Source organism: Salarias fasciatus, chromosome 16, assembly GCF_902148845.1.
Source record: "Salarias fasciatus chromosome 16, fSalaFa1.1, whole genome shotgun sequence".
NCBI lineage: Eukaryota > Metazoa > Chordata > Actinopteri > Blenniiformes > Blenniidae > Salarias > Salarias fasciatus.
The window spans coordinates 32976765-33001770 of record NC_043760.1 but is presented as its reverse complement, the minus strand read 5'-3'; the positions used below and the strand labels follow the sequence as shown (position 1 = coordinate 33001770).

The 25006-nt window shown below is 45.7% G+C and overlaps 3 protein-coding genes across 3 annotated transcripts; 2 read left to right on the top strand and 1 right to left on the bottom strand.

Annotated features, from left to right (window-relative positions):
- Positions 1–434: 434 nt before the first annotated feature.
- Positions 435–4899, top strand: LOC115403181 (lanC-like protein 3). The gene is made up of 5 exons (XM_030112007.1): positions 435–979; positions 1811–1934; positions 3483–3680; positions 3758–3965; positions 4547–4899. Exons 1-5 carry the CDS (start codon positions 452–454, stop codon positions 4704–4706), a joined length of 1218 nt encoding a protein of 405 aa, XP_029967867.1. The 5' UTR covers positions 435–451; the 3' UTR covers positions 4707–4899.
- A 2579-nt stretch (positions 4900–7478) lies between these two features.
- Positions 7479–21134, top strand: LOC115403180 (membrane transport protein XK-like). Its single transcript, XM_030112006.1, has 3 exons — positions 7479–7915; positions 12909–13171; positions 16968–21134. The coding sequence occupies exons 1-3, from the start codon at positions 7671–7673 to the stop codon at positions 17900–17902; spliced, it is 1443 nt and encodes a 480-aa protein (XP_029967866.1). The 5' UTR covers positions 7479–7670; the 3' UTR covers positions 17903–21134.
- A 74-nt stretch (positions 21135–21208) lies between these two features.
- On the bottom strand, positions 21209–24619 carry LOC115403119 (dynein light chain Tctex-type 3). Its single transcript, XM_030111921.1, has 5 exons — positions 24453–24619; positions 23516–23557; positions 22976–23099; positions 22803–22880; positions 21209–21992 (listed from the first exon to the last, which is right to left on the bottom strand). Exons 1-5 carry the CDS (start codon positions 24477–24479, stop codon positions 21922–21924), a joined length of 342 nt encoding a protein of 113 aa, XP_029967781.1. The 5' UTR covers positions 24480–24619; the 3' UTR covers positions 21209–21921.
- Positions 24620–25006: the final 387 nt, after the last annotated feature.

The following is a 25006-nucleotide window of genomic DNA, read 5'->3' as shown; positions in this document are numbered from 1 at the left end:
CAACTTGATTTTTGGCTCATTGGCTTCAGATAGTTAAAATTGAGATAAAGATCTGCTCTTTCAGTTTTTGTTTATTAAAAAGTATAAATATTTGAAGTAACGGATCATATTTTGAGAAATGATAGTTTTGGAGGACGGTTTGCCAACACACCTGATCATCTGAGTGTGCATTTCTGCACCACTTCATGTGATTTGGACTGAAAATCTTTCAGGCTGCAGGTGGGCCTGAACACGGATTCTGGAAACTGCCACCATGACAATGAATTCACGATTGTTCTTTTTTTCATTGGTCCGATCAGCCAGTGTGAGGCCGAGCCGTCACTGCCGCATCCAATCAGCTGCGGCCGGACGGGATTGGACCGACAACCGAAGTGTCGCTGCGCTCACACACCCTGGACACCTGAAGCGCAGAGCTGCCTTTCCCTCCCCGGACCCGTCTGTTGCATCGGTGATGGAAAACACCCGCTGCTTCGCCAACCGCTTCTCCGACTACAAAGGCGCGCTGCTGCCGGGGCAGAGCGCGCAGGACGCCGTGCCCGCGGTGCGCGCCACGATCGACAAGATCCTCAAGAAGGTCCCCGTCGACGACTGTGACGGCGGGCTGTACGACGGGCCGGCCGGGGTGGCCTACATGCTGTACCATGTCAGCGAGTGTCCGCTCTTCTCCGAGCAGCGCGAGCTCTACCTGCAGGCGGCCAAGCGCATCATCGACGTGTCGGTCCGGTACGTGGACGCGGAGCCGGACAAGAACATGCGCGCAGCCTTCCTGCTGGGCGGGGCGGGCATCTACGCGGTGGCCGCGCTCATATACAAGTCCCTGGGCTCGGCTGACTTCGTCAAGCCGCTGACCAAATTCCGGAACCTGTGGGAGGTGTGCGCGCCCATCAGCTTCCTGGAGTGCGGCTCGGACGAGCTGTTCGTGGGGCGCGCGGGGTACCTGTGCGCCGCCCTGGTGCTGAAGCAGAGGCTGGGGATGGAGGTGAGCGCAGGCCGGACCTCTCAGGGGACACACAGGTGCATCTCCAGATACAAACAGAGCTCTCTGTCTCTATTTTATATAATAGTCTGAACATAAATAAATGTAAAGCACTTTTGAGCGAAATTTTAATTTACATGTAACCTTGCAGATCTTGAGGCTGCAGGACAGATTTTTGTTTTGACAAAATTATGATCTAAACTCTTAACATCTTTTTTTTTCTGTCTGGAATCCTTTGAGCTACAGTATTTTCGATGCATCACCTGTGTTTCTTTTACCTGGTGATGTAAAGTTGGTTGAAGGGAGGGTTATTAAGGAGGAAAAGACTGCATCAGGTCTTCTCTGACTTCACACCAGGGAGCTGTATGGAATTGGAAAATTAGTCTCAAGTGAATTCACTGAGCCTGGGATCTTATTATCTGTTAATCAGTTTGCTCAGTAACAGGTCTCCAGAGAGATGCTGTGATTTAGACACGTGAAAAGAATGACTGAGCAAACACTTTAGTTCCACCACTTTCCCCACTGACTTTGACTCCATGAGCTGGTTGAGCTTTAAGCCCTGAGATTTCATGACTGCTGGCATCATAATGTGTCACTGTGAGATTATAATTCGGCTCCTCGCTGCAGGGTTTAACACAGTGGGTCATTTGATCCACGTGCTTGACTTGGCACGCATTTCACCTTAAAAGCTGTTTTCCTGACTCGACCCTCAGTTGGGTTTGGGGTCAGTGAGTGGGGGCTCGCATCCTTTAACAGGCTTTTTATCCTTTCCTATGTCCTGTTTGTCGTGTGTTTGTGCATGCAAGTAATTGTAGTTTTCACTTTGTTCTGCAGATTCTGAGCAAAGACCAGATCACATACATTTGCCAAGCCATTATCGAATCAGGAAAACAATACGCCCGGAGGAAGAGGAAGCCTTTTCCTCTCATGTATTCATACTATGGAACAGAGTATCTTGGTAAGAAGACCAGCTTACACATTTCTCTGTACGTCTGTAAGGTTAGGGCTGTGAATTGTTGTGACTTTCAGAGCTGCAGTTCAGGGTCAGAGGATCTCCTGAATCTCCTGAATCTCACAGCAGTCGTGTGTCCATCTAACTGTCTTTCTCTTGACTGCACCAGATGAAGAAACCCGTCAGGGTTGGAGATCCTCAGTCACTCAACACAACACAGAGCTCCTAGTAAGCAGCCCTGCTGGACACCTCTGCATGGATACGACTGCTCTGAGGGCGATATTGTTATCAACTAAATAACACTCAGATTAACATCTGGAGGTGAAGTGAGCTCAGTGTTTGAGAGCGGTGCATGTCTTACAGTTTTCCTGTCCTGAAAGACTTGCATACGGATGAGTTCTTATTTGATTTGATGTTTTTCAATAATTTTTGGATTTGGACTGAATTCACTGACTTACCTGAGAGAGCGGCGGTTTGCATGTGATCAGCAATAACTGGGAAGAGCTGAAGCATCATCTTTGATCTATTTACACTGGATAGTTCTTCTGATCTACATTCATTGCCAGTGCAGGAAAACTTAAGACAACATGAAGCAGAAACTCATGTGGAGAAGTTCCTTTTCTTGAGTGTGTTAGATTTCATGGAAAGAAATGGAAATGTTTGGCATGAAATGATAAAATAATCAATGCAGGAAAAGAAGGTGACTGTTGCAACCTCTACAGAGTAAATTCTGTCAGTGTTGACGGTCTTTGACCTGTTAGAGGTCGTTATTATGCAGCAATGCAGCAAAACTTTCCCCAAAATTAACAAACGGTCTCTTTTCTGAACCCTGTATGGATTATAATTACAACTATTTAAATGGTCAAGTTTTGTGTTGACTTAGAGCTTGTTCGTAGTGGCCTATAAACATGTCTCACCAGCAATGAGCTGTACAGTGTGCACATCCAGCTGTCCGTCTTCAGTGCCTGCTAAAGGTCACGAGGAGCTCGACCTGAGCCCAGCTGACACTCAGTGAAAGGACAGGCGGCTAGTTCATCACAGAGCAAACAAAAATGGTTCAGACAGTCACAGATTCAGACTTCCAGGCAACTGAGAGTCTCCTGTTCATATCCAATGCATGCTTTTTTTTTGACTGTGGAAGAAAAGCCACCCAGGATCAGGGAGAACATGCAAACTCCACAGAGAAATCAGTGAAGCTCGGAAATCTTCTTGCTATGAAGGGAAAGTGTTTACCACTAAGTGCAACTTCACGTTTCCACCTTTTTCCAGTGAGCTTAACTTGTCATATCCAGTATTCCACCATGGAAAGCCTTGATGCAGCAAAGCAAGTTCCTGTGGCGTTAGTCCTGATTTTGACTTTTGTTTGGACGATTATAAAGACACTCCGGTGTTTACCGGTTATTATCATTGAACTCGTGTTTCGTCTGTTGTGGTATTTACCAAGTTCATGCTGCTGACTGATCTCGTGCCTGCCCCGTGTGGTCGCCCTGCGTCGTGCCTGCTTGCATGCGTTTGGTTTGCTTGGTGTGAGTTTGACTCCCCGCCTCCTGCCAGGCGCGGCGCACGGCCTCTCCTCCGTGCTGCAGATGCTGCTGAGCTACCAGGACGCGCTGAGCGGGGCGGAGAAAGACCTGGTGTGGCAGAGCGTCGACTTCCTCATGAACCAGGAGCAGAACTGCAACTGGCCGGCGGAGCTGGGAGCCATCATCGAGAGGGAGAACGAGCTGGTGCACTGGTGCCACGGAGCCCCGGGTACACCCAGCCACCGGCTCAGATCTCCGAACGGTCCAAGTGATCAGCTGCAGATTAACGTCCGTCCTCTCGTGCAGGTGTGGCGTACCTTTTCGCCAAAGCCTATCTGATCAACAAGAAGCCTCAGTACCTGGACACCTGCATCCGCTGCGGGGAGCTGGTCTGGCAGAAAGGCCTGCTGAAGAAAGGACCCGGCATCTGTCACGGGGTGGCGGGCAGCGCCTACGTCTTCCTGCTGCTGTACCGCCTGACTGGAAACTCCAAATATATCTACCGCGCTCAGAGGCAAGCGACTCCTCCTGTTCCATCCATCCTTATTCATGGGAGGTCTGTGAGGCGCTGGAGCCGATCCGGGCCGGCTGGGGGTGAAGGCAGGTCACATCCTGCAGAGAGACACTGCTTCACCGACCACGTCTGCTCTGCTGTTTTATCATCCCAGGAGATCTTCAACATGTCTTTCTTATCAAGCCAAACAACTCTTCCTGCACAGTGTAGTGAATGATAGCATGCCAGATGTGTGATTTAAGCAGTAGAACATTACTTTTTGGATTTATAATCAAATTAATCAGGGGAGGCAATTTTAAAAGCAGAAAAATAAAAATAGTATCAGATGAAACTAGTCTACAGTGACTGTAACATAATCAGCTGGACAGTCTTGATCACAAGTTTTTCAAAGAATATTAAAACCAAACAGTGAATGTATAATACACACCTATATTCTTTCATCTTTAATAGCTAGTTGGAGATAAACCCCCAAGGGGGTTTCTGCAGCTCCCCTACTTTGTTTTGGCTTTAGTGTTCCTATTTTCGGTCCAGCTCCAGTTCAGCAGCTCAGATGACTGTTTTTTGTTTGTTTTCCTCCACAGGTTTGCAGAGTTCCTCTTCACTGAGGAGTTTAAGTCGGGCTCCCACTCAGTCACCAGCATCTACAGCCTGTTTGAAGGCCTGTCGGGGACCGTCTGCTTCCTGGTGGACCTGCTGCAGCCCGATCAGTCCGAGTTCCCCCTGTTCACTGTGTTTGTGTGAGCGTGAGCGGACCCGGCAGGACTCGCTCCTTTCCCCGTGAAATCCCTCAAGGACTTTAGACCTGGGACTGATTTTAGAAATCCACTTTGGAGGCCAGCTGCGTTAGAGGAGAGGAAATGTTCAGGCTTTATCAGAATCACTTCGCTCGCCGGAACGTGGCCCGTTTAAATTTACTGGTCAGTTGCACTAAAGCTGAAGCAGCGCTGAGCTGTGGAGGAGACTTTCCGTAAAGACGTAGAGTAGATTTATAATGTCCATTACTAGTGAAACAGCAACAGATCTGCAATGAAATAAAAGAAATGCATCTCCAAAACTGAGAATAATAAGATTTGCTTCAGTCTCAGTTTATGCAAGTGATAGTTTCAGTACTTCTCTTTTCTCCCTATTTATTGGTCATAATAACAGAGCACAAGGTGACCTCTATCAGCTGAAGTACTTATGGCAGAAACGGTGGCTATAATCATGTATATGCATAAGAAAGCCACAGTGAGGCATTTTCTAGAATGTAAAGCAGGCTTGAGAAACTGCTGCTTGCTTTTAGACTGAAGGCTGACGCTTTTTTAAGGTTGGTGAGAATCAGTGAGTCTGACTTGATGATAATGAAGATGTGAGATATGAGAGGAGGGGTCCACTCTGTTTGATGGAATCTGTAGGGCTGAATCCAATGACAAAAAAAAGGTTGGAAAACGTTGCTTTCGGCCATGACTATCTCCACTAATATGATTCTGTGTGCTCAAGTATTGCAAGCTTAAAAAGATGCCTCTGCTCTTTGAGACATCAGCATATTCTACCGGTGTATTGCTCTCAGGTCAAAAACATCATGAAGACTATTAACCCCTGAAGACACACAACACACACACGCACACACGTGCATACAGACACACATTAAAAAAAAACAAAGCAAGTGTCACATAATGCCTTGAGAGTTTTCTACCACTTCACCAGCTCAGCATCGCACATCGCAGTCAGACCCTCCACTTCACGTCTTTAGGCGACGTAATCTCTCAAATTGCCGCTGTCACAACCTTGAAATGAGGGAATTTACCACAGAACGTTTAACATGAGAGAAATGTGTAGAGAGGCACAGCCAGTAAACGTTTATGAATAATTCTTGTCCTTGTCCCTCTTTGTGTCATGAAATGGGTCTTCTGTTGGACCCAAGGTTACAGTATATCGTATTTGATGTTTTGAACTGTGTTGCTTTGTGGGGATTCTTTAAGTGTTCAATCAGTTGTGATTTGCCCCTGTGTAAAAACAAACAAAACAAAACAAAACACTGTTAGTCAGTTCATTTGTGACCGAGACAAACAAAAGTGTAAAAGTTTTCATTATTGTCAGGATTATTGTTTTCCTTCAGTTCAGTTTGCTTTTTTTTTTTTTTTGCTGCTCAGTTTTGTGAGTCAGTGATGTATTTCCTTCCATAAATGTCAGAAAATGAGGCCTTAAAAATAGATTTCTAGCATTTGGATATGAACAACATGTTTGTCTCAGAGTGAGAAAGAATGTTGGAAACTGAAAATGCTTTGGGCAATCTCTCTATACATGGAAAGGCCTGTAAAACAGCAAACCAAAGCAGCTTCCCAAAACTTACCGTGCCTGTAGTGGAACATCTGTAACCTGTCTGTGTGTGCGTGCATGAGTGTGTGTAAGGGTGTGTGTGTGAGTGTGCACATGCTGTTTGTGCATTTGCAAAAAAAGCTGATCAATACGATGTCTACAGGATTATTATTGTTCATATAATAAACTGTCCAAATTAAATAAGAATATGGATTTTTTTTTCTTCTTAGTGTGTTCCAAGTGTTTCCAAGTTAAGTTTCTGAACTTCATCGACTTATTTAAAACGTCTGAGCTGGCTTTCTCCATGTTTGCACAGTAAACCAGTGAAACTTGCCCCCAAAAACACTGAAGCTTGAAAAAGTGTCAACAAAGGATTAACTAAATTAACATTATTTTCACACAAAACTTTTGCACATTTCTCTGTAAACATGGAAACAAAGATGAGTGTAAAGAAGAACTAACAATACGAAAAGTTTTCACTGTGCAACGCAGCATATTTTGTTCTTCTTTGTTGACACATTTAAAGCATCTGAATGTCAGAGGAAAATTAAACCAAAATTAACCGTTAAAGCGTGTTTGCACAGAACACATCAATTTTCTGTATGTGTGCAGTTTTTGTTCTATCTTTATACAGTCCATAGCTTAAAAATAGCAAAAAATAGTCGCAACACAAACTGACACAAGTTCACAAATTGAGCAAACTGACACAATACAAGTTCAACAAAAATTGCTCAGCAATGTACAAAATAAAAATTGATGGCAGTTCATGTAAATTTTTTCTGTATTTTTTTGGTTTCTCTGTGAAGCACCAACCGAAGGAATGTGACTTCTTTCATTTAAAATTTATCAAAAAGACAAAAACTGTAATTGCTGCATTTTTCATATAATTTGATTTCTATTTTAACTGCAGGTCAATAACAAGGCGATGAAAAATGGTGAACATGAACTGTATGAAGACACAAAGGAAATAAACAAAACAGCTACAGTCGCACAGCAAAATCAGTCTTACTCCAGAGAGAAAATGACTTCATCGAAACATTACTGGTATTTATTTTTTATTAATTCTTATGTAGATGACAAACAAGAATTAGCTAAAAGTAGAAACTGATAGATAGATTAACAGTGTCTCTGAATAATAAATAATTAAAAACAAATCACACAGTCAATCAGTAAATACAATGTGTGAACCCCACAGCGCCCCCTCCAGGCCAGCCCTCGGAACTGCAGCGTCCCGGCCGCCTCACGTCGCGGACGAGCTGCTGCTGCAGCGGCCGCGTGCCTCCGACGCAAAGCCGTCCGTCCGCGCGCGGCGGGGCCCCCGACTGACGGCTCGTCGGTTTCGGTATGGACGTGCGGACCCCGAGCCAAGCTGCGCGCCGGCGGCCCCCCATGGCGGAGTGAGCGAGGATGCGCCTCCCCAGCTCCATCTTTGTGTCGGTGTCTCTGTTCACGGCCGAGACCACGGCGGCGCTGTACCTCAGCTCCACGTACCGCTCCGCCGGGGACCAGATCTGGCAGGGGCTGACGCTGCTCTTCACGCTCGTGCCGTCCGTGCTGGTGCAGCTGACCCTCACCTTCATCCACCGGGACCTGAGCCGGGACCGGCCGCTCGTGCTGCTGCTGCACATCCTGCAGCTCGGACCCGTCGTCAGGTCAGTGGACGCCGTGTTCGAGTCCCACTGCTGGAGCCCCGGATGCCTTCACACCCCCCGCAGCGGCCGCTCTGTTTGCGACCCACAGGTGTGGGAGTGTGTGTGTTAACAGCGGCCTGTCGGGGCTGGGGGGCTGGGGGGCTGGCTGGGGCGGGGGGGGGGGGGGGGGAAGGGGGGGGGGGAAGGGGGGCGCAGGGGGGGCTGGCGGGGGGGCATGCTGCTGTTATTCTCCGTGGCCTTTTGTCTGCGCTGGGCTGCCTGCAGGCTGATGGAGTAGAACACTGATCAGTGCAGTCCTGTTCATGTCTGCTCACAGCCGCGGCCGCAGGGCTGAACCTGCCTCTCATCCTCAGCCCTGATCTCTCACCTCCAGCTGAGCCTGATTCATTTAGTGGACATCAAACCCCCAGAGTGAGACCCAGCTGGAGCTCGTGGAGCGGGTCACCTCTGCCCCTCTCTGAAGGAGGAACCGGGATCAGGCTGGTCTCTGCTCTGTGAGCTCTCTGGTCTTGACTGGACCATCTGCCTCAGATGTAGAACCCGGAGTCTAATCCCGCTCATGCTGTCCACACACAGACGTGACACTAATGTGAAAAATACACACAGCAAGAGATCAGACTGCTGGTAAAACCATTAAAACCCACTGATCTCCAGGAACAAGAGCTGCAGCTGCCACAGCTGGAAGAGTAATCGATGGGCAGATGAACACAAAGCAATCTGGATCTATGAACTGTTCTCAATACACCTCTGTATCAGTATCTGCTGATTGTACAGTCACCAGCTGAATGCAGGTTTTGGACAGTGTGAGAAAACCTTGAGAAGAAAGAAAATACGTCTTAAAAGAATCTGTCAACATGAGCAGAAGAGGTCAGCTATAAGAGGATTATCTGTAGAGCACCCCATAATTCCGTCAGACTCAAAGATTGTTTTTAACAGGTCACAGAGATCAAAACATTTAACGACTTGTTTGCAGGAATAAATAAAAAAGGGAGACGTCTGAGGGTTGCTGGAGGTACAGCTGTATTAGTCATGAATTATGCATAGGGAGAACATGCAGACCTCATATAGAAAGCAAGGCCAGAGTGCTTCTCCGCTCCGCCATGCAGCCTCAGGTCTCAGTCATGCTGATAAAATGGGAAGCGTTGCTGCTTTTTGTAGATTCTAAAGATCAGCTCGAATATCATAAAAACAGAATTAATGTTTGGGAAGCTATGAAAATCTAGTTCAAGTATAATTCAATGGATTGTCTTATTTAGATGAAAATGTACATATTTTTCTTCATTTTGAAAGAATACATAATAAACGGTTTTCTGGAAACTGTTACATATCATGTAACATCAGGTATATAATCAGCTGAGCTCAAAATATTCACATCTAGAAATGATGATATGAGTCAGGATACGTCTTGAGTTTTTTCCTAACGAAGATTCACAGTTGAAAGGAGGCTAAATTTATTGCAGGACTTCTTTAATCTACTGACGATTGACTCATAGTGAAGAATTGTTTCATTTCAGGTTGTTTTCAAGCAAATTAAAGAAATGTCCTAATTTTTCTTATCTGACCTCCATTTATAATGATGTGGTTGAGACACGTTTTCCTTTTCAAGTGAGAGCTGTTTATAACTCTTACATAAATACCACATAAATTGACAGATGTTTTTATTTAACTGACTCTTTGAGTCCTGTGATAATTAATTCAGTATGATAATGTAATTTTCAACCCTTTTCTTACAGTTCATTGCATTAATGGGCCAAATTTTTTTCCCAACAAATCGATAAACGTGTTCTAGAATGACGCACTGAGAGCTATTTGCAGTTATATATACATGCAGTGATCAATCGACCTTTACTTATAGAGCGCTCTCAGTCCAGCAGAATGGCTCTTCGACTCATGGCGCTACCGCTTCGACCGCCACAGTCAAGTTTCTGCCCCCCTTGACGTCCACACTGGTGCCTCTGTCTTAACGGCCTGTTGATTTCCCAGGAGTGGCCTCCTGACCTGCTCTCCTGCTTCCTCTCCAGCGTGTGCGTTCGAACGATTAACGCTCAGAGCTCTACATGTCTCCTCCGTGAAGAGCAGATCTAAGAATAGCACGTGTCGCTGTCGCTTCCTTATCTTAAACAACACAAGCAGGGAGGAGGGATGTCCGTCTCTGCTGCCTTTCCTGCCTCGTTCGCACAGAAACAACACTTCCGGACTCTTATGCATACTTCAGAGCTACAAAGCAGCATATTTAGACAGTTTTTTGATTTTTTTTTTTGTTAAATTGACAATATGACATTCAAAATAAAGAAATTCCTCAATAAAGATCCCCAGAAATTCGGCTGACTCTGACAGTATTGTTTCCATTTATGTTAAGACAAACTTACCTTGTGTCAGTTTTATTGGGGGTATGAAACACAGCGCTGTTCGTTTCGTTGACGTTGACAGAAAGTTTGTTGCATCTTAACCAGATGTCTCTTTTCACAAGTTCATTATTTATGGTTTGTTCAAGTATGTCCAGCTTCTTATGAGAGAAGAGTAAGTTTGTGTCATCAGCGAATAATACTCTGTGTAGTACAGAAGAGGAATTGACAAAGTCATTTATGTACTGGTTGAAGAGTAGTGGTCCTAATATAGAACCCTGGGGGACACCATGACTCATGGATTTACATACAGAATTGTGGTCATTGACATGTATTGGTATCTTCCAGACAGGTAACTTGTGAACAAGTGGTGGAGTTTTGTAATCAGGATGTCATGTTTGACGGTATCAAAAGCTTTAGACAAGTCGAGGTCTATTCCAATGCTGTGATCACCTCTTATAGAACTTCTTCTTCTACAAAACTTATGATTGATAATGAATTTTTTCATCGCCTTTTACCAAGTACCAAGCATTTGGACTATGATTAGGTTATATTGTTGTTATAGGTAAAATGTAGGAGTTTCAAACCTGTTGAATGTCACTGATTCTGAAGAATGTTAAATAATATCGGTAAAGTTTTAATCATAATCACTGTAAACATGTGGTCAGTAAGTCATTGTTGGACTTTGATAAGATGTCTTGCTGTGCAGGAGAATTCCTGGATTTGGTGAGAGCTGCAGAGATCTGCCACTGAGAGGCTTCAGACTGTCGGAGGGCGTCTTGGCCTGTTAGTCTCACAGCTGATCGCTGGTTGGAAAACACTGCTCTGTTTGTTGGATTCGCCATCGTTTCTGTCTGGCAGAAACGGTTCTGAGTTCCCATTTCTCCTTTTCTTTCTGCTCTAATCTGAAGCCGACTGTAGTCTGTTTATCTCTCCTGAAAAGGCAGCAGAACAGTGGTCAGACTAAATAATGGAACACATTTCAGAGCCTTCTAGAGAGCTTAACCTTGTTTCCATTAATGTGGTGCTTTCAGTGAGGCAGCAGGCTGGCTGTTTGTTTTTTTATTACCAGAACTGGTACCTAAAGTTTAATTCTCATTAAATAAATGAAATGAAGCCAAAGTTATGTATCGTTTTTTTCAGTTAGGGTAACATCTGGACAGGAAGATGTTTTAAAAGTAGTGTGATTATTTTCAAACCTCCACTAACAGATAATTCCTTATCGCTGTTGAGTGGTTTTGAGCTGTGAGCTCCAGTCGCTGCTGCAGCTCCGATTAGTTCAGACAACTTTAATTTATGGGAAATTAATGTATTGACTCTCAGTTCATTCACAAACCAGTCAGTCAGTGCTGTTTAAATGTCAATTTTTACATATTAAAATAGTGGAATATCTTCCATAAATATAAAAATGAATTAGAGATCATGATTTAATAAATGGGCAAATATTGAAAGCAACACATAAGTTACTGTCAACGTGTAAACATGTCCTTATCAGATATTTCAATAATCTTAAAACACCATTCATTTGTTCTTGTCGATGTCCTTTATAGTGTTGAAGCTAAAGAGAATATGATCAGTGTCAGCTCCGCTCGGCTTCCAGGCTGCAGTTTAATCGTTTTATTGATCACCTCTGTCTTTCAGCGTCTCTCTATTCTCTGCTGCAGCAGACATTTCCCTCAGGAGCCGACAGAGACGAGACACAGTCACACAGGGTCACATAAGGCTGTGAGCTTGAACTCAGTGCACCGGGGGCCACGAACAAGGACAGGGCGTAATGTAGCCAGCAGGCTGTAAAGAAAAGGTCTGAATACGTTTACTGCCTCTTTTGTAATGCAGCTCCTCATTTTGCTTTATTGAAACTGTAAAATAAAAAATAAATGTCTTCTTTTTCCCTGAAATCATGTTGTATACGTTGCTTTTAGGGTGTGGCTCATCCTAACACGACTGGCCTGCTGAGCGCTCATTCTCTCTGTGGCAGAGTGGCGCTCTGGACGTTCTCATGTGGCCCTGAGGTGTAGAGCTTAGCACTGCTGTGTTGCTCAGAGACAAACCCATGCCAAGGGAGAACATGCAAACTACACTGAGAAAAGCTTAAGTCAGTCACAAATATTCAATAAAAAAGTTGTTTTTTTTCCCAAAATCTGGAGTTGATTCTTTTCCTGAATGGGAACACGATGAGCTGGTTAGATGACTGATGATGGGGCAGATGCTTCACTCCTGATTGTATCTGCGGGCAGCATATTTTGTGTGAGACAGACCTTCCTCACTTCCCTGGTGCCTGAGATGTCCCTTCGTTTCATTTCTGTCCAGTGAGTGGTGGATGCCTGCTCCACTGCGTCTTGCCCCAGTGTGTTTCCCGCTGATCCCTCCTGTAGATTAAATCCCCCTGCCTTGCGGTTTCACTGGCGGCGGATCAGCGCCGTCTCGACCTCTGGCCCTCTGCCCGCCCTCTGTGCTCCAAGTGTTTTTACTGGCACGCAGGCAAACTCCTCACTGACTATTAGGATGCTCCTATTAAAGAGAGCTGATGGCTGGCGAGCTCCAGCCAGTCCTGTGACAGTGAACCACTCAGACAGGATTCACTTTTTAGAAATGTTCCGTGCAGATGAAGCAGCTCCTCATGCTCCGCGCTCCTCCTGCCGTTTCAGGTGTCTGGAGGCGTTCTGCATCTATGGCAGCGTGGGCCGCGTGGAGGAGCCGTACGTCAGCATCACCAGGAAGAAGCAGATGCCCCGCGGGGGCCAGTCTGAGGAGGTGGAGCGGCAGGTGGGGCAGGCGGAGGGGAAACTCTTCACGCACCGAGCGGCCTTCGCCCGCACCTCTGTCATTCAGGCCTTCCTCGGGTCGGCCCCCCAGCTCACCCTGCAGCTCTACATCTGCGTGCTGCAGCGGGGGGTTTCCATCGGAAGAGGTGAGGGGGGGGTGCTGTGTGGTTTGGAGTCCGCGGGGATCCTGCTGAGAGCTCAGTCTGTCGCCCGTCCACCACGGCGTGGGCCGATCAGCTGAAAGAGCCATATTGGAAATGAGAGGACGTGTTTTCATGAGTCAAAGTGGTGTTATGTAACCGAGGGCGGAAAACGACCATTCTCTTTGCCAACTCATGCAGATACGAGGTCAGACTGTGTGTGTGTGTGTGTGTGTGTGTGTGTGTGTGTGTGTGTGTGTGTGGGGCCCTGTCGTCCTTGTGGGGACCCTGAGGTTTTACATTCAGACCATGATTCACAGCGGCCGTCAGGTCTGGGTGTGAAACCTGCAGCGGCTCCCTGAAGCTTCCTGGCTTCAACATTTTTTTCTCATTTACATTTTATTTGCAGACCAAACTGTCTTTCCAAATGACTCTCATCCTATGTGAAATGTGAAAAGAAATTAAACATAACAGATTTTGATTAACTCCTTTTTTTATTTGATATATATTTATGCTTTAATTAATTTGTTCCTTCTGATTGAAACAACAATGATAAAAGTTTGTGTATATCTGGGATGATTCCTAGGAGCAGATAAATATAACTTCGCTGAATAATCCCATTATAACCAATAATAGAGGAAGATGCTTGTAAGGAGTGTGGTGTCACTCTGATTTTATCCGTCAGAGGCTCTAAACAATGATTCATAATGAAGAAAATATAACTGTGTCTGGAACCGCTGATGTTCAGGAGACTCAGTGAAGAGACAGAATGCAGCAGCTACATTTCAACACCGTGGTCACCTTCTGAAAACACTCAACTCAGGTAAACACAGAACACACTGAATACCTGCCCAGCTGTAGAAGTCAATCAGAAACAACAATGGAGTCAAGTGCATTATGCTGTTCTTCTCCCACAACACACAGAAAAAGACCCTAAATGACCCCTAGCTGTGAATGTGAGCGTTTGTGAGTTTGTGACTGTGACTGTTCTCATTTTGAATCCTCAAGTTTCAATCAATTTTCTCTGCAGAGGATTTTCTGTATTTCCTTCTTCCTCCTCGTCAGTTCACTCAAAGAAAGCAGCTTTTCTGAAGACTAGAGGGCAGCTAAGGAATAAAAGCCAATAAATCTCAACCCAAAATACTATTCTTTGTATTTGAGGCTTTCTGTTGTCAGTAGCTCAGACATATTGCCCTCTGGTGTCAAAATGTCAGGCTTCTAACATGAAGGACTTCCCTGCTGGCCTCCTCCAACAGTTGCAGTACGCCGACAGGAAAGTCACTCCTGTCAGTGCAATGTCCTCAAAATTCACATGTAGCCTTGTGGATCATCAGTCTTTCAGATTCTTTCTAAAGCTAGACTATATCTCCAGTTCAGGACAAAGGTCAGACAAGTGGTCGCCACAGCTTTGACCACACTATTTTAATGCCCCAGTTTGTCGCAAACCAAGTGACTGAATGTCAGATTTCCAGATGCAAGATCGATCTTTGTTAGCATTGGTCAGTGTTTGACTTCCTGTCTGTTCATGACGGCTGACTTTATTCTGTTGTCCTGGACTGCTTTTCTGCAAGAAACTCATGTAAGTCAATGCAATACCCAGAAGGCATGAAAAGTGTGTGTGTGTGCGTGTGCGTGTGTGTGTGTGTGTGTGTGTGTGTGTGTTCTCGTATTTCTATCCTTGTCGGGGCCAAATGTCCCCACAAGGATAGCAAAACGTGGAACGACGTGCCTTGTGGGGACCTTTTTCCGGTCCTAAGTAGGAGAAACAGTGTTTTCTTGACCATGTTGTTGTTACTGAAAAAAGTAAAAGTGCAAAAACATTTCTTTAGGGTTAGGCTTTGTTGTGGTGTGGGTTAGGGTTAGGGTAAGGGTCAGGGTTAGGGGCTAGACATGAATGGGAGTCAATGGACGGTCCCCACAAGGATAGAAATACAAGACTGAGCGTGTGTGTGTGTGTGTGTGTGTGTGTGTGTGTGTGTGTGTGTGTGTGTGTGTGTGTGTGTGTGCGTGCATGCACAAGAGTCGGTTCCTCTGAGATATCTCGAAAACAGTTCACACAGTCAAACTAGGACATCAGCTCATCAAATTAGGACAAAGAAAAAAAGGATGTCATGTGACAGACTTTTTTTTACCCCTTCTGCTGCTCACCCACACTAATGTAATGACCTGACTGAGAGCTGCTTCCAGCCACACACAATGCCTCCAGCACTAGTCAAGTTTCTCTCACTGCAAAAGATAGAAAAGATAAGTGTTTTGCTATAATTATTGGTCCAGCTCACACTTCTACATACAGCAGTACACCTGATGAGAGATGAACTCCTCAGTCAAATGTTTACATTTTTTTATACACACATTTAGCTCTTAATGGCAGATTCAGCTGTTTGACTCCCACAGCTGACAGTGTCCCACAGTGGGTCCCTGAACAGCCTGTTTTTATGTGTAATTAAAGGTAGGATGTGTTAAATGTAGAGAATTAATTTCCCCAGTAGAGATCAGTAAAGTGTACTTACACTGCTGTATCCATGTCAGGGTCACAGGGGCTGATCCCAGCTGACTGTCGGCGAAAGTGGGGGGGTCAAACGGGTCAGCAGTCCTTCACCAAAACAAAAACAGAAGCAACCACACACACACACACACACACACACACACACACACACACACTCATACATACAGGAAGCTTGAGATACTAGTCAGTCTTAATTGCTTGTTTTTAGACTGTGAGACAACAGCAGAGCACTTGGGGGGAAAACATGCAGGTACATCATGATGTGGCATAAATGCTCATTTTTCATGGGTTTAGAGGCTCTTTACGTTCAGAACCTCTTTACCCACTTTAGTCATGATATACATTTTAGTTGTGATCCAAAAAGCTCCGTCAGTCGTCCTTAAAACAAAACCCACAGTAGATTTTATGTTTGCCTCAGTGCTGGAGGATAGAAGTGCACTACAGTGACATACTTCATGTTCATAAATGCAGCTGGTGTGGCAGTCTGCCTGTTCAGACATTCCTCAGTGTCAGTCTAAAGCTTTAAAGAGCTCATGAGAGTACATGGATTCTTCTAATAGGATGAAACTGCTGCTGAAAGTAGAAGTCTCGTCCCTGGAAGATAATCTGCACTGCACTGAGTGGTGTTACTGTAAAGTCGATGCTCGCAGGAACCTCGGCAGCTCAGGGCAGACCACTTTAATTTACAGCATGCGGTCAGTGAGTGCTGGAGCGTGGAGAGCGACCGGGAGCTTCGCCGTATTGATTTAAATGGCCGAACAGCTCAGGATGAAGCGATGTGCATCATGCTGCTGGACTGTGAAGCGGAGGAAACCCAGACTGTGACCTGGACCGCTGCTCTGGCTGAGGGCTCGGTGAGCGGTACCTGTCTGACTGCATTATGTCAGCTGCCGGTTTTACTCGGGAGGTAATGAAATAACGAGTCCCACTGAGGAGAAGTGTCGAAGCTATAAAAGCTGTTTCACTGGGCGCCGACAGCTTGGAGGAAAAGAGATAGGAAGAAAATATCTGAATCATGAACGTTTGATTCCAGCGACTGCCTTGCAAATGACACACGCTTGTCATACAACAGCTGCACAGGTGTTATTCAAGACCGTTGTGGATATTTGATTTGCTATTTCGCCCAGATGCTTTTCTTTCCCCCCATATCTCTAAAAGGGCTTCGTCGTCCTGGTTTGAAGAGGCAGAGTGGTCGTTGTCACTGTGGCGTGAAGCTGTGTGGTGTGGATCTGGGTTGGAGTAAGAGATCTTTTTTCCTTTAACCAGCTTCTGTTTGTCTCTCATTCTCCACGTCAGGCACACTGATGGTGATCTCCCTCCTGTCCATCGTGTACGGAGCTCTGCGCTGCAACATCCTGGCGATTAAGATCAAATACGACGACTATGAAGTGGACGTGCAGCCTCTGGCGTATCTGTGCATCTTCCTGTGGAGGAGCTTTGAGATCGCCACCCGCGTGGTGGTCCTGGTCCTCTTCAGCTCCGTGCTGCAGCTCTGGGTGCTGCCGGTGGTCCTGCTGAACTTCCTGCTTTTCTTCCTCTACCCCTGGATCCTGTTCTGGCAGAGCCACTCGCCGTTCCCCGAGAATATCGAAAAGACTCTGACCAGGGTGGGAACCACCATCGTGCTCTGCCTGCTCACCTTCCTCTACGCCGGAATCAACATGTTCTGCTGGTCGGCGGTGCAGGTGAAACTCAGCGACCCGGACCTCATCAACAAGTCCCAGAACTGGTACCGCATGGCCGTGTACTACATGCTGCGCTTCGTGGAGAACGCCTCGCTCCTCCTGCTGTGGTACATCTACAAAACGGACTTCTACGAGTTCATCTGCGCCCCGCTGCTGGTGCTGCAGCTGCTGGTCGCCTACGCCATCGCCATCTTCTTCATGCTGGTCTTCTACCAGTTCTGTCACCCGTGCAGGAGGCTGTTCTCCTCCAACATGACGCAGGGCTGCTGGGACTGCTCCTCTCTGCTCTGCCTGGTGTGCAGCTCTGCTTCGGCTCCCAACAGGCCGGTGAGAAAGACCGTCCTGGAGCCGCCGAGCCCCTCCGAGGGCAAGGAGCCGGCCGAGCGGCGGGCCCAGGAGACGGCCAGCGACAGCACGTACGACATGCCCAACGACACGACGTACGACATGCTTAACGACACAATCTGCGACACTCCCAACGACACCAACAACGGCGGAGGGGAAATCAATGGTGACATTCCCCACAGCATGACCTGCAATGCTTAAAGCGTCACATTTGTGCTGATTGAGAAACTCATACTTTGTGTAACCCTCGAAGTGCCACATGGATCCCTCTGAGAGTTCACGCTCCTTTGGCCTCATAAATCCATCTCAGCTCCTGACACCTGCGAGCATGCAGAGGTGGTCACTGCTGTTTCCATCACAGACAGTGATGGACGCTGAGACGCTGTCCACTTTTATGCTGCATTACTGATCACATGGATCCATGAATTTTAAGTGATTGTATTTGTCTGTCTTTGGCATGGGAGTGTGCATGTGTGGAGCCTCGGGTGAGGCTGAGGCGGAGCCGGAGAGAGGGGATGACGAATCTCTTCAGTTTGCTAAATAACCCCTTTTCCTTACTAGTTTTCTGGCTGCGAGCAATCAGCTTTTTTACTCCTTGATAAAAGCTTTATGGACAATACCGCGCTGCTTCTGTGGTGTACTTGTGCTTGATGATGAGATGTTTCATCTCCACACATCGGTCCATCACCATACACGCTACTGTAAAGCACGGATGTTTTTTGCACGTTTACAAAAACAACAAAAAGGATTTTTTAAAGTGGCTTTTAGGTGTTAAACCGTCGAGCAGCAGCAGCTGTCGTGAAGTGAAACGCTTCATCTGGATGTATTTGCATTTTTCTGATTCATGCAGGTTACCGTCTGTCAGCTCTATGTCTGTATGTCTCATCACTTACTATATCTAACACACCAAGTCTGATAATATCCAGCTGACCAAGCGTCAGTGTTTGAAGTGGTAACATTTTGCTTATTTCAAAACTTTTAAAGGAGATCTATTCTGCTTGCATCTGAGGTTGCTCATCATTTGTTCCACAGTCATTCATTGAGGATTTGCTAATTTAAAAGAAAAAAGATCTGATTTAGTTAAGAACAGAGCATTATGCATTATCTGTGTGATGTTATATTAACAGGTATAACTTCCCTTCAAATCCATCCAACCATCTATTTTCTACTGCTTATTCAGGACCAGGTTACGTGGGCAGCAGTGTAAACAGGGATGTCCAGACTTCCCTGTCCCCAGACTCTTCCTCCAGCTCCTCTGGGAGGATCCCAAGGCGTTCCCAGACCAGAAAAGACACATAGTCTCTCCAGCGTGTCCTGGGTCTTCCCCGGGGTCTCCTCCCGGTGGGACATGCCCGGAACACCTCCCCAGGGGGGCGGCCAGTAGACATCCTAAACAGACTCCCAAACCACCGCAGCTCCACCTCTGGATGTGGAGGAGTAGCAGCTCTACTCTGAGCTCCTCCCTGGTGATGTAGCTCCTCACCCCATCATTAAGGGAGTGCCCAGGCAACCCTACGGAGGAAGCTCATTTCAGCCGCCTGCATCTGGATTTTTCCTTTCGGTCATGACCCAAAGTTCATGACCATAGCTGAGGGTGGGAACGTAGCTTGACCAGTAAATCGAGAGCTTTGCCTTTCGTCTCAGCTCCCTCTTAACCACGATGGACCGATCCACCTGTCAATCTCACGCTCCATCCTTCCCCCACTCGTGAACAACACCCAGAAAGAACCGGAAGACGTGGCAACAGGATTGAGGAGGTTCTCAAAGTATTCCTTCCGCCATCTGATAATATCCCCAGCTCCTGACCTCCACTGTAAAAAGTGTTGGAGGAGACCTGCTTTCCCCTCCTGAGGCACTGGACGGTTTGCCAGACTTTCTTCAAGGGCGACCGATTGTCCTCCTCCATGGCCTCCCTGAACTGATCCCACCCAAGTTTTTGCTTCCACAACCACTCGGGCTGCAGTTCACTTGGCCTGCCGGTACCTGTCAGCTGCTTCTGGTGTCCCATGAGCCAACAAGGCTCGATGGGACTCCTTCAGCTTGACGGCAGCCCTTGCTTCCAGTGTCCACCACCGGGTTCAGGGGCTGCCACCACGGCAGGCACTGGAGATTTTGTTCTGAGCTCCAAGCAGCTGCCTCAACAGCAGAGGTCACGTCCCCCCGTAGAACAATGGAGTCCCTAGCCGGAGCACTGTCCAGCACCCCTCCTTAGGGACTTCAAGGAGGCCGGGTACTCTGCACTGCTGTTCAGCCCTTAAACCGAAACAACAGTGAGGCACCTGTCCCCGACCCGAAGGCGCAGGGGCAGGACCCTCTCGTTCACCGGTGAACTCCAACACGTGAGGGGCTATAAGCAAACCCACACCAGACCTGCTGCCTCGCACCACGAGCAATGCCAGGAAAGTGGAGAGTCTATCCCTTCTCAAGTGGCTCTCTGGATTCCAGAGCCTCGGCTGTGTGGAGGTGAGCCCGACTTTATCTAGTCGGTACCTCCCAACCTCCCTCAAAAGCTCCGGCTCCTTTCCTCAACAAAATGAAATTCCATGTCCCAGGATCTAGTCTGTTCGGGGATCGGGTCGCTGGGCACTCTGCCATCAGCTGCCACCCAGTCCACACTGCACCCGGCCCCTACGGTTCCCTCAGTGGGTTGTGAGTACACCGAAGGTCGGGCCCACATTGAGCAGAGGCCTGGTCACCAGGTGCTCGCATGCGAGTCCCAAACCCAGACCTAGCTCTGTGGGGGGCACCAGCTGTGCCATACTGGGTGATGTCCTGGTCCTTGACTGTATTCTAGTCATAGGGGCTTTTGACCTGCTCTTAGTCTGGCCTGTCACCCAGGACCTGTTTGCCATGGGAGACTATAATGCCCCCCGGGATCATGCAGGCACTCAAACTTCCCCACCATAAGGTGACAGTTCAGAAGAGGAAGCACTTAAAATCCTTGTATTTTAAAGTGTGTGCTACTACCTGCATCATAGTCTTCACGTTTGAGACCAGCCTCATTATCCAAAAGGGATGATAGTTAAAATATAAAAAGACTGCAACAATGTGGCATCACTTCAAAATGAACACAAGAAAATGTAACTTTACAGATCTGATCATAATAGATTTCCTTTAATGTGTATCATGTGTGAGAGTGAGAGAATGTCAGTGTGCTTGATTTTGCACTAACTTTTTCCAATGTATCAACAGAGGATCGACGACCTCGAGAATCATGTGAATGCTCCAGTTTATACAAATTATACAAGAAATCTTTCAAGCCAAAAAATAAAAAAAAGATGACTTTCTATGAATATCAGTCTACTACACAAAATAAAAGGCATTTAAATGAGAACAATTCCACTTTAAAAAAATGAAACTAAATATATATTTATATGTGAAAACTGTCTGGGTTGTCTTGTTGTTGTTCTCTTCAGTGTTATGCTGACATCTAGTGGAAAAATTCTGTCACTGCATGTTTGTTACGTGACCATATTCTTACTTCAATGAAACAAATAAGATGGCATTAAAAAGGAAAAAAGGTTTATTTAACAAACCGTTTTACAAATGAATTCCAGGATGACGAAACAGACTGTCAATTCATTAAATTATCAACACAGAGTAGTAGTAACACTCGACGCAGGTAGATAAGTTACTGTATTTAAAACAAAGAAATAACAGCGACACGTTCTTACTCCAACGACAGTAACAGTTCAGTCAGTTTAGTCTGGGAATGTCAAGAAGGACAAAATGCTGCAGTAAACACAAAGCACAGTTGAGGCTGATGGGAAGCTTACAATGTCTCAGATATTTGGTCATTCATGGAAATATTACACCGTTTCACATAACAAGATCCTGAAAGGAAACATGAATGTTTTTTGCTATACTTCATCCAACAGATATCACAATATCTCACTCAGAACCACAAATCTTACTTCTCCCAGAAGAACGCTGCCTTGTTCAGCATGGCTATAACTACATGGACTATGAATGACTATGCTTGTGGGATATTTAAGGAAGAAGTTATTTCAAGTGGATGACCGTAACTTTAGTCCGACAGATTCCGACTGGAGAACCACAGCTGAAGTTTTGTTGTTCTAGCCTGCCAGGGGAAAAAAGCTACTTATCAGGAACCTGGAGATCGTCACAGGATCTTTGTGGCGTCTTGCTCATGGCGGGTACTTCAAGCGCAGCTTCAGACATGGCGGCGTTCATCAGGACAGATCAGCTCCGTGCTGCTTTTACAGCGCCACAGCAAACACACTGACCACGCAGTACATGGTGCGGTTCTCCCATCGAACAGTGCAGCTCCCTGAAACACACAGCAGGAATCAGGCTTCATGTGGAGCTGCGCACGAGGCAGGTGGTCCTAATGTTCCGGCCGATCATGTAGGGCTGCGGTGTGCTGACTGACAGATCCTTCCCCTCTACATCGTGGTCTGACCTGAAGGCTCCCGTTAGACATCCGCCCACCCGATGCTGCTGATCCAGCTGCAGTCAGAAATAACCCTCCGCCTTCAGGTCCGGATTCATTTTCAGCATGGCGGTGGGCGGTTCAGGATCCGTGCTGCTCTCACATTTTCAACTGTTTCATTTTGAACTAAAACTGAAGTCACGCTGTTCTTGTGAATGAAATGTGTTGTAATTCTTTCATCTCCACTCAAAGAGTGCTACCACTTAGCAGCTCCACTGCACATTGTTCCATCCTCTGGATACCTGGATATTTAAAAATAACTGCAGGACCAGAAAAGAGTTTCACTTTTTCCAGACACTGAGTGAACGTTATCAGTTATAACTGATAATTTTGATCAAGTTTTGCTCCTGTAGGTTAGGAAAGCAAGCTTTTCACCAGAAGCCCAGTGGACTGAATCCCACTGCTGACAGAACAACTGCCTTCATCCACGACCGCTCAGTAAACACAACCGACATGGAACTGGCACCATATCAAACCAGCGGAACACATGATATCTGAAGAGTGCAGCCAAACCACTCTGAATAGAAGCTAAAAACAATTCCTGAGGTTAAAATGCCAGCTAAAAATCATTTTTTGGTCCCAGATTGAAGAGAACTGGAATGTTGTGTGGTGCAGTCTGGGTCTGCTGGTACTGTTTCTGCGTCTCACCGTCGGTGGCGGTGTCCCAGTAGCAGGAGTTGGCTGTGTGGAGGCCGGCGCCGCTCTTCTGCATGATGGCACAGTTCACTGCAACGCAGCCAAAAAAAAAAAAAAAAAGAAGCTTTTAGATTGAGGAGCATGGTGAGCACTGTTTTACTGAACCATAAGAGAAATCAGCTCACAGATGTATTTAAAGGGCCGTCCCTGTTTGACCAGGTGAGTCAGAGAGTGCTCCACTATACTGGCCGTCCACTGGTTCACTTTGTTCTGGTTATAATCGGTTCCACCGATGACGCCTTCAATGCACTGAGGAAAAACAACAAAGAAACATCTGATATATGAGCCATGATGTTCAGAACGCCTTCAACATTAAACCCACTACTTGACTCCCTGTGTTCAAGCTGCTTCTGTCGTCTTATCTGTTGACTGACTGCTGTTTTCAATGAAACACTCTGCTCACTCTCAGTAGATACACACCTCACTTCATCTGTAGTTTAACACACTCTCTGTGCATAAATAAGGTGGTACTTCTGTACCTATAGACTGTTGCTTTAGTTCTGTGTCTCCACTAGTCATTAAATATCTTGCATTACGTTGAAAACAGGATGACCGATCTGATGGGGTTTATGTGATTTAACAACAACAGTGAGTCATCTCAGTTGAGTTCAATTAAAACAAAAACAAAGTAAGTTTATAGTAATACTTCCTTGGTTGAAACATACCTCTTTGACCAAACTGCTGCTTTCATCAGGATTGAAGATGACCTGTAGGGTAAAGAAAATAGAAAAACATGTATTCCACATGGTGGTAATATTTAAGAATTACAAATAGATTATTTATTTCAGTAGAAATAATCAATACTCAAACTATTTGCTGTGGAACATATGTTTCATGTTGATGTTTTGATCATATCTGCTAACTTCCTAATTTCTTTACCTTGTTCCATACTGAACAGTAGAAAGTTTTCAATGAGACAAATAGTGATTTACACTCTCGCCTTAACTAGATATCTGTTATTTGTATTGATTAAAACTATATTTGAATGTGATCACTGTGATAAAATGAGTCTGCAAGATTATATTACAGGATTAACATATTGGACATCCTGTTAACATTTTAAGCAACAAAAAAGGGTTTCCGTCTGATAAAGCTGATTTTTATTATATCAGTGTCCTAAAATTGCACTTGCGCTACATGAGGAATTGGATTTAATTGTCTTAGTTATAGTGTCAGATTTACAGGCTCAATTCCACCTGTGATTAAACAATATCTCTAAAGATATCACGATTGTTTTGAAACTCATTTTTAATTCGAAACATTCATCTTATGAAGGATATCTTAATAAGAACAGTAAATGTCTGCAGTCATTCAATCATACTTATTGAATGCATCAGTGTGATCCCAAAATTGAACTGACTATCACGATAATTATTAACATTAAATGTGACAAAATATGCTGCTAATTTATTGACACTGACCACACCCGGGTTAGAAAAACGCTGAGCTAACTGGCTAAGCTAACTAGCTTCGAGGCTAACGCTTACGGCTAACTGTAGGCTAACCGGCTAACAGCTAAAGCTCGCAGCTAACGCTAAGCTAACAGGCTAACATCTAGTTTAATGTAAGTGATTCGAGGTGTTGAGAGGACAATAAAGTCACCTCGTCTCCAGAGCTGTACTCCTCCATGGTGACACCTGACAGAGCGGGGGAAGCTGCCAACCGGCCGTGGTCTTTGTGTTGTTGTTGTTTGTGTTCCGAGTCAAGGAGTTTGGTCAAGAGGCCTTCCCGGCTCGGCTGCTCCTCTCCGGCTGTCCGCTCTCCGGCGTGTCGCCTCGCTGTGGCTCAACACAGACACGACAAAACCACGAAACCACATCAAGCCTGCTGTTTAACCCGTTCCCTGCCTTTTAACCGCGTTTACTCGTTTTTATTCTATTTGTTGTCATTCTGAATTTGTCTGTGAGTCTCTCCCTCATTGTACGCTTGTTTTGTGCAGTTGAGCATATTTTTTGTTGTTCATTTTAGTCTTGTATTATTTTGATCATTTATAAGATCGTATGTGTTTTTATGAGTCGGTGAGTCATGTTTGCTTTGTCTCTTGTATCATTTATTCCTTCATTTTTATTTTTTGTTTTTCTAAACATGTATTTTTCTTCAGATTTCTAGTATTTTGCACTGTTTGCAGAGAACCTGCCCACATGGATCAATAAAGT

Bases quoted from the DNA above. Each gene is read 5' to 3' on its own strand.
- LOC115403181 (XM_030112007.1), top strand. From the start codon at position 452: ATGGAAAACACCCGCTGCTTCGCCAACCGCTTCTCCGACTACAAAGGC. The intron at 980-1,810 runs GTGAGCGCAGGC...TTTGTTCTGCAG, and splicing joins AGCAGAGGCTGGGGATGGAG to ATTCTGAGCAAAGACCAGAT. The intron at 3,966-4,546 runs GCAAGCGACTCC...TTTCCTCCACAG, and splicing joins TATATCTACCGCGCTCAGAG to GTTTGCAGAGTTCCTCTTCA.
- LOC115403119 (XM_030111921.1), bottom strand. From the start codon at position 24,479: ATGGAGGAGTACAGCTCTGGAGACGAG. The intron at 22,881-22,975 runs GTGAGCTGATTT...GCTGCGTTGCAG, and splicing joins ACGGCCCTTTAAATACATCT to TGAACTGTGCCATCATGCAG. The intron at 21,993-22,802 runs GTGAGACGCAGA...TGTGTGTTTCAG, and splicing joins CTGGGACACCGCCACCGACG to GGAGCTGCACTGTTCGATGG.
- LOC115403180 (XM_030112006.1), top strand. From the start codon at position 7,671: ATGCGCCTCCCCAGCTCCATCTTTGTGTCGGTGTCTCTGTTCACGGCC. The intron at 7,916-12,908 runs GTCAGTGGACGC...CTGCCGTTTCAG, and splicing joins CAGCTCGGACCCGTCGTCAG to GTGTCTGGAGGCGTTCTGCA. The intron at 13,172-16,967 runs GTGAGGGGGGGG...TCTCCACGTCAG, and splicing joins GGGGGTTTCCATCGGAAGAG to GCACACTGATGGTGATCTCC.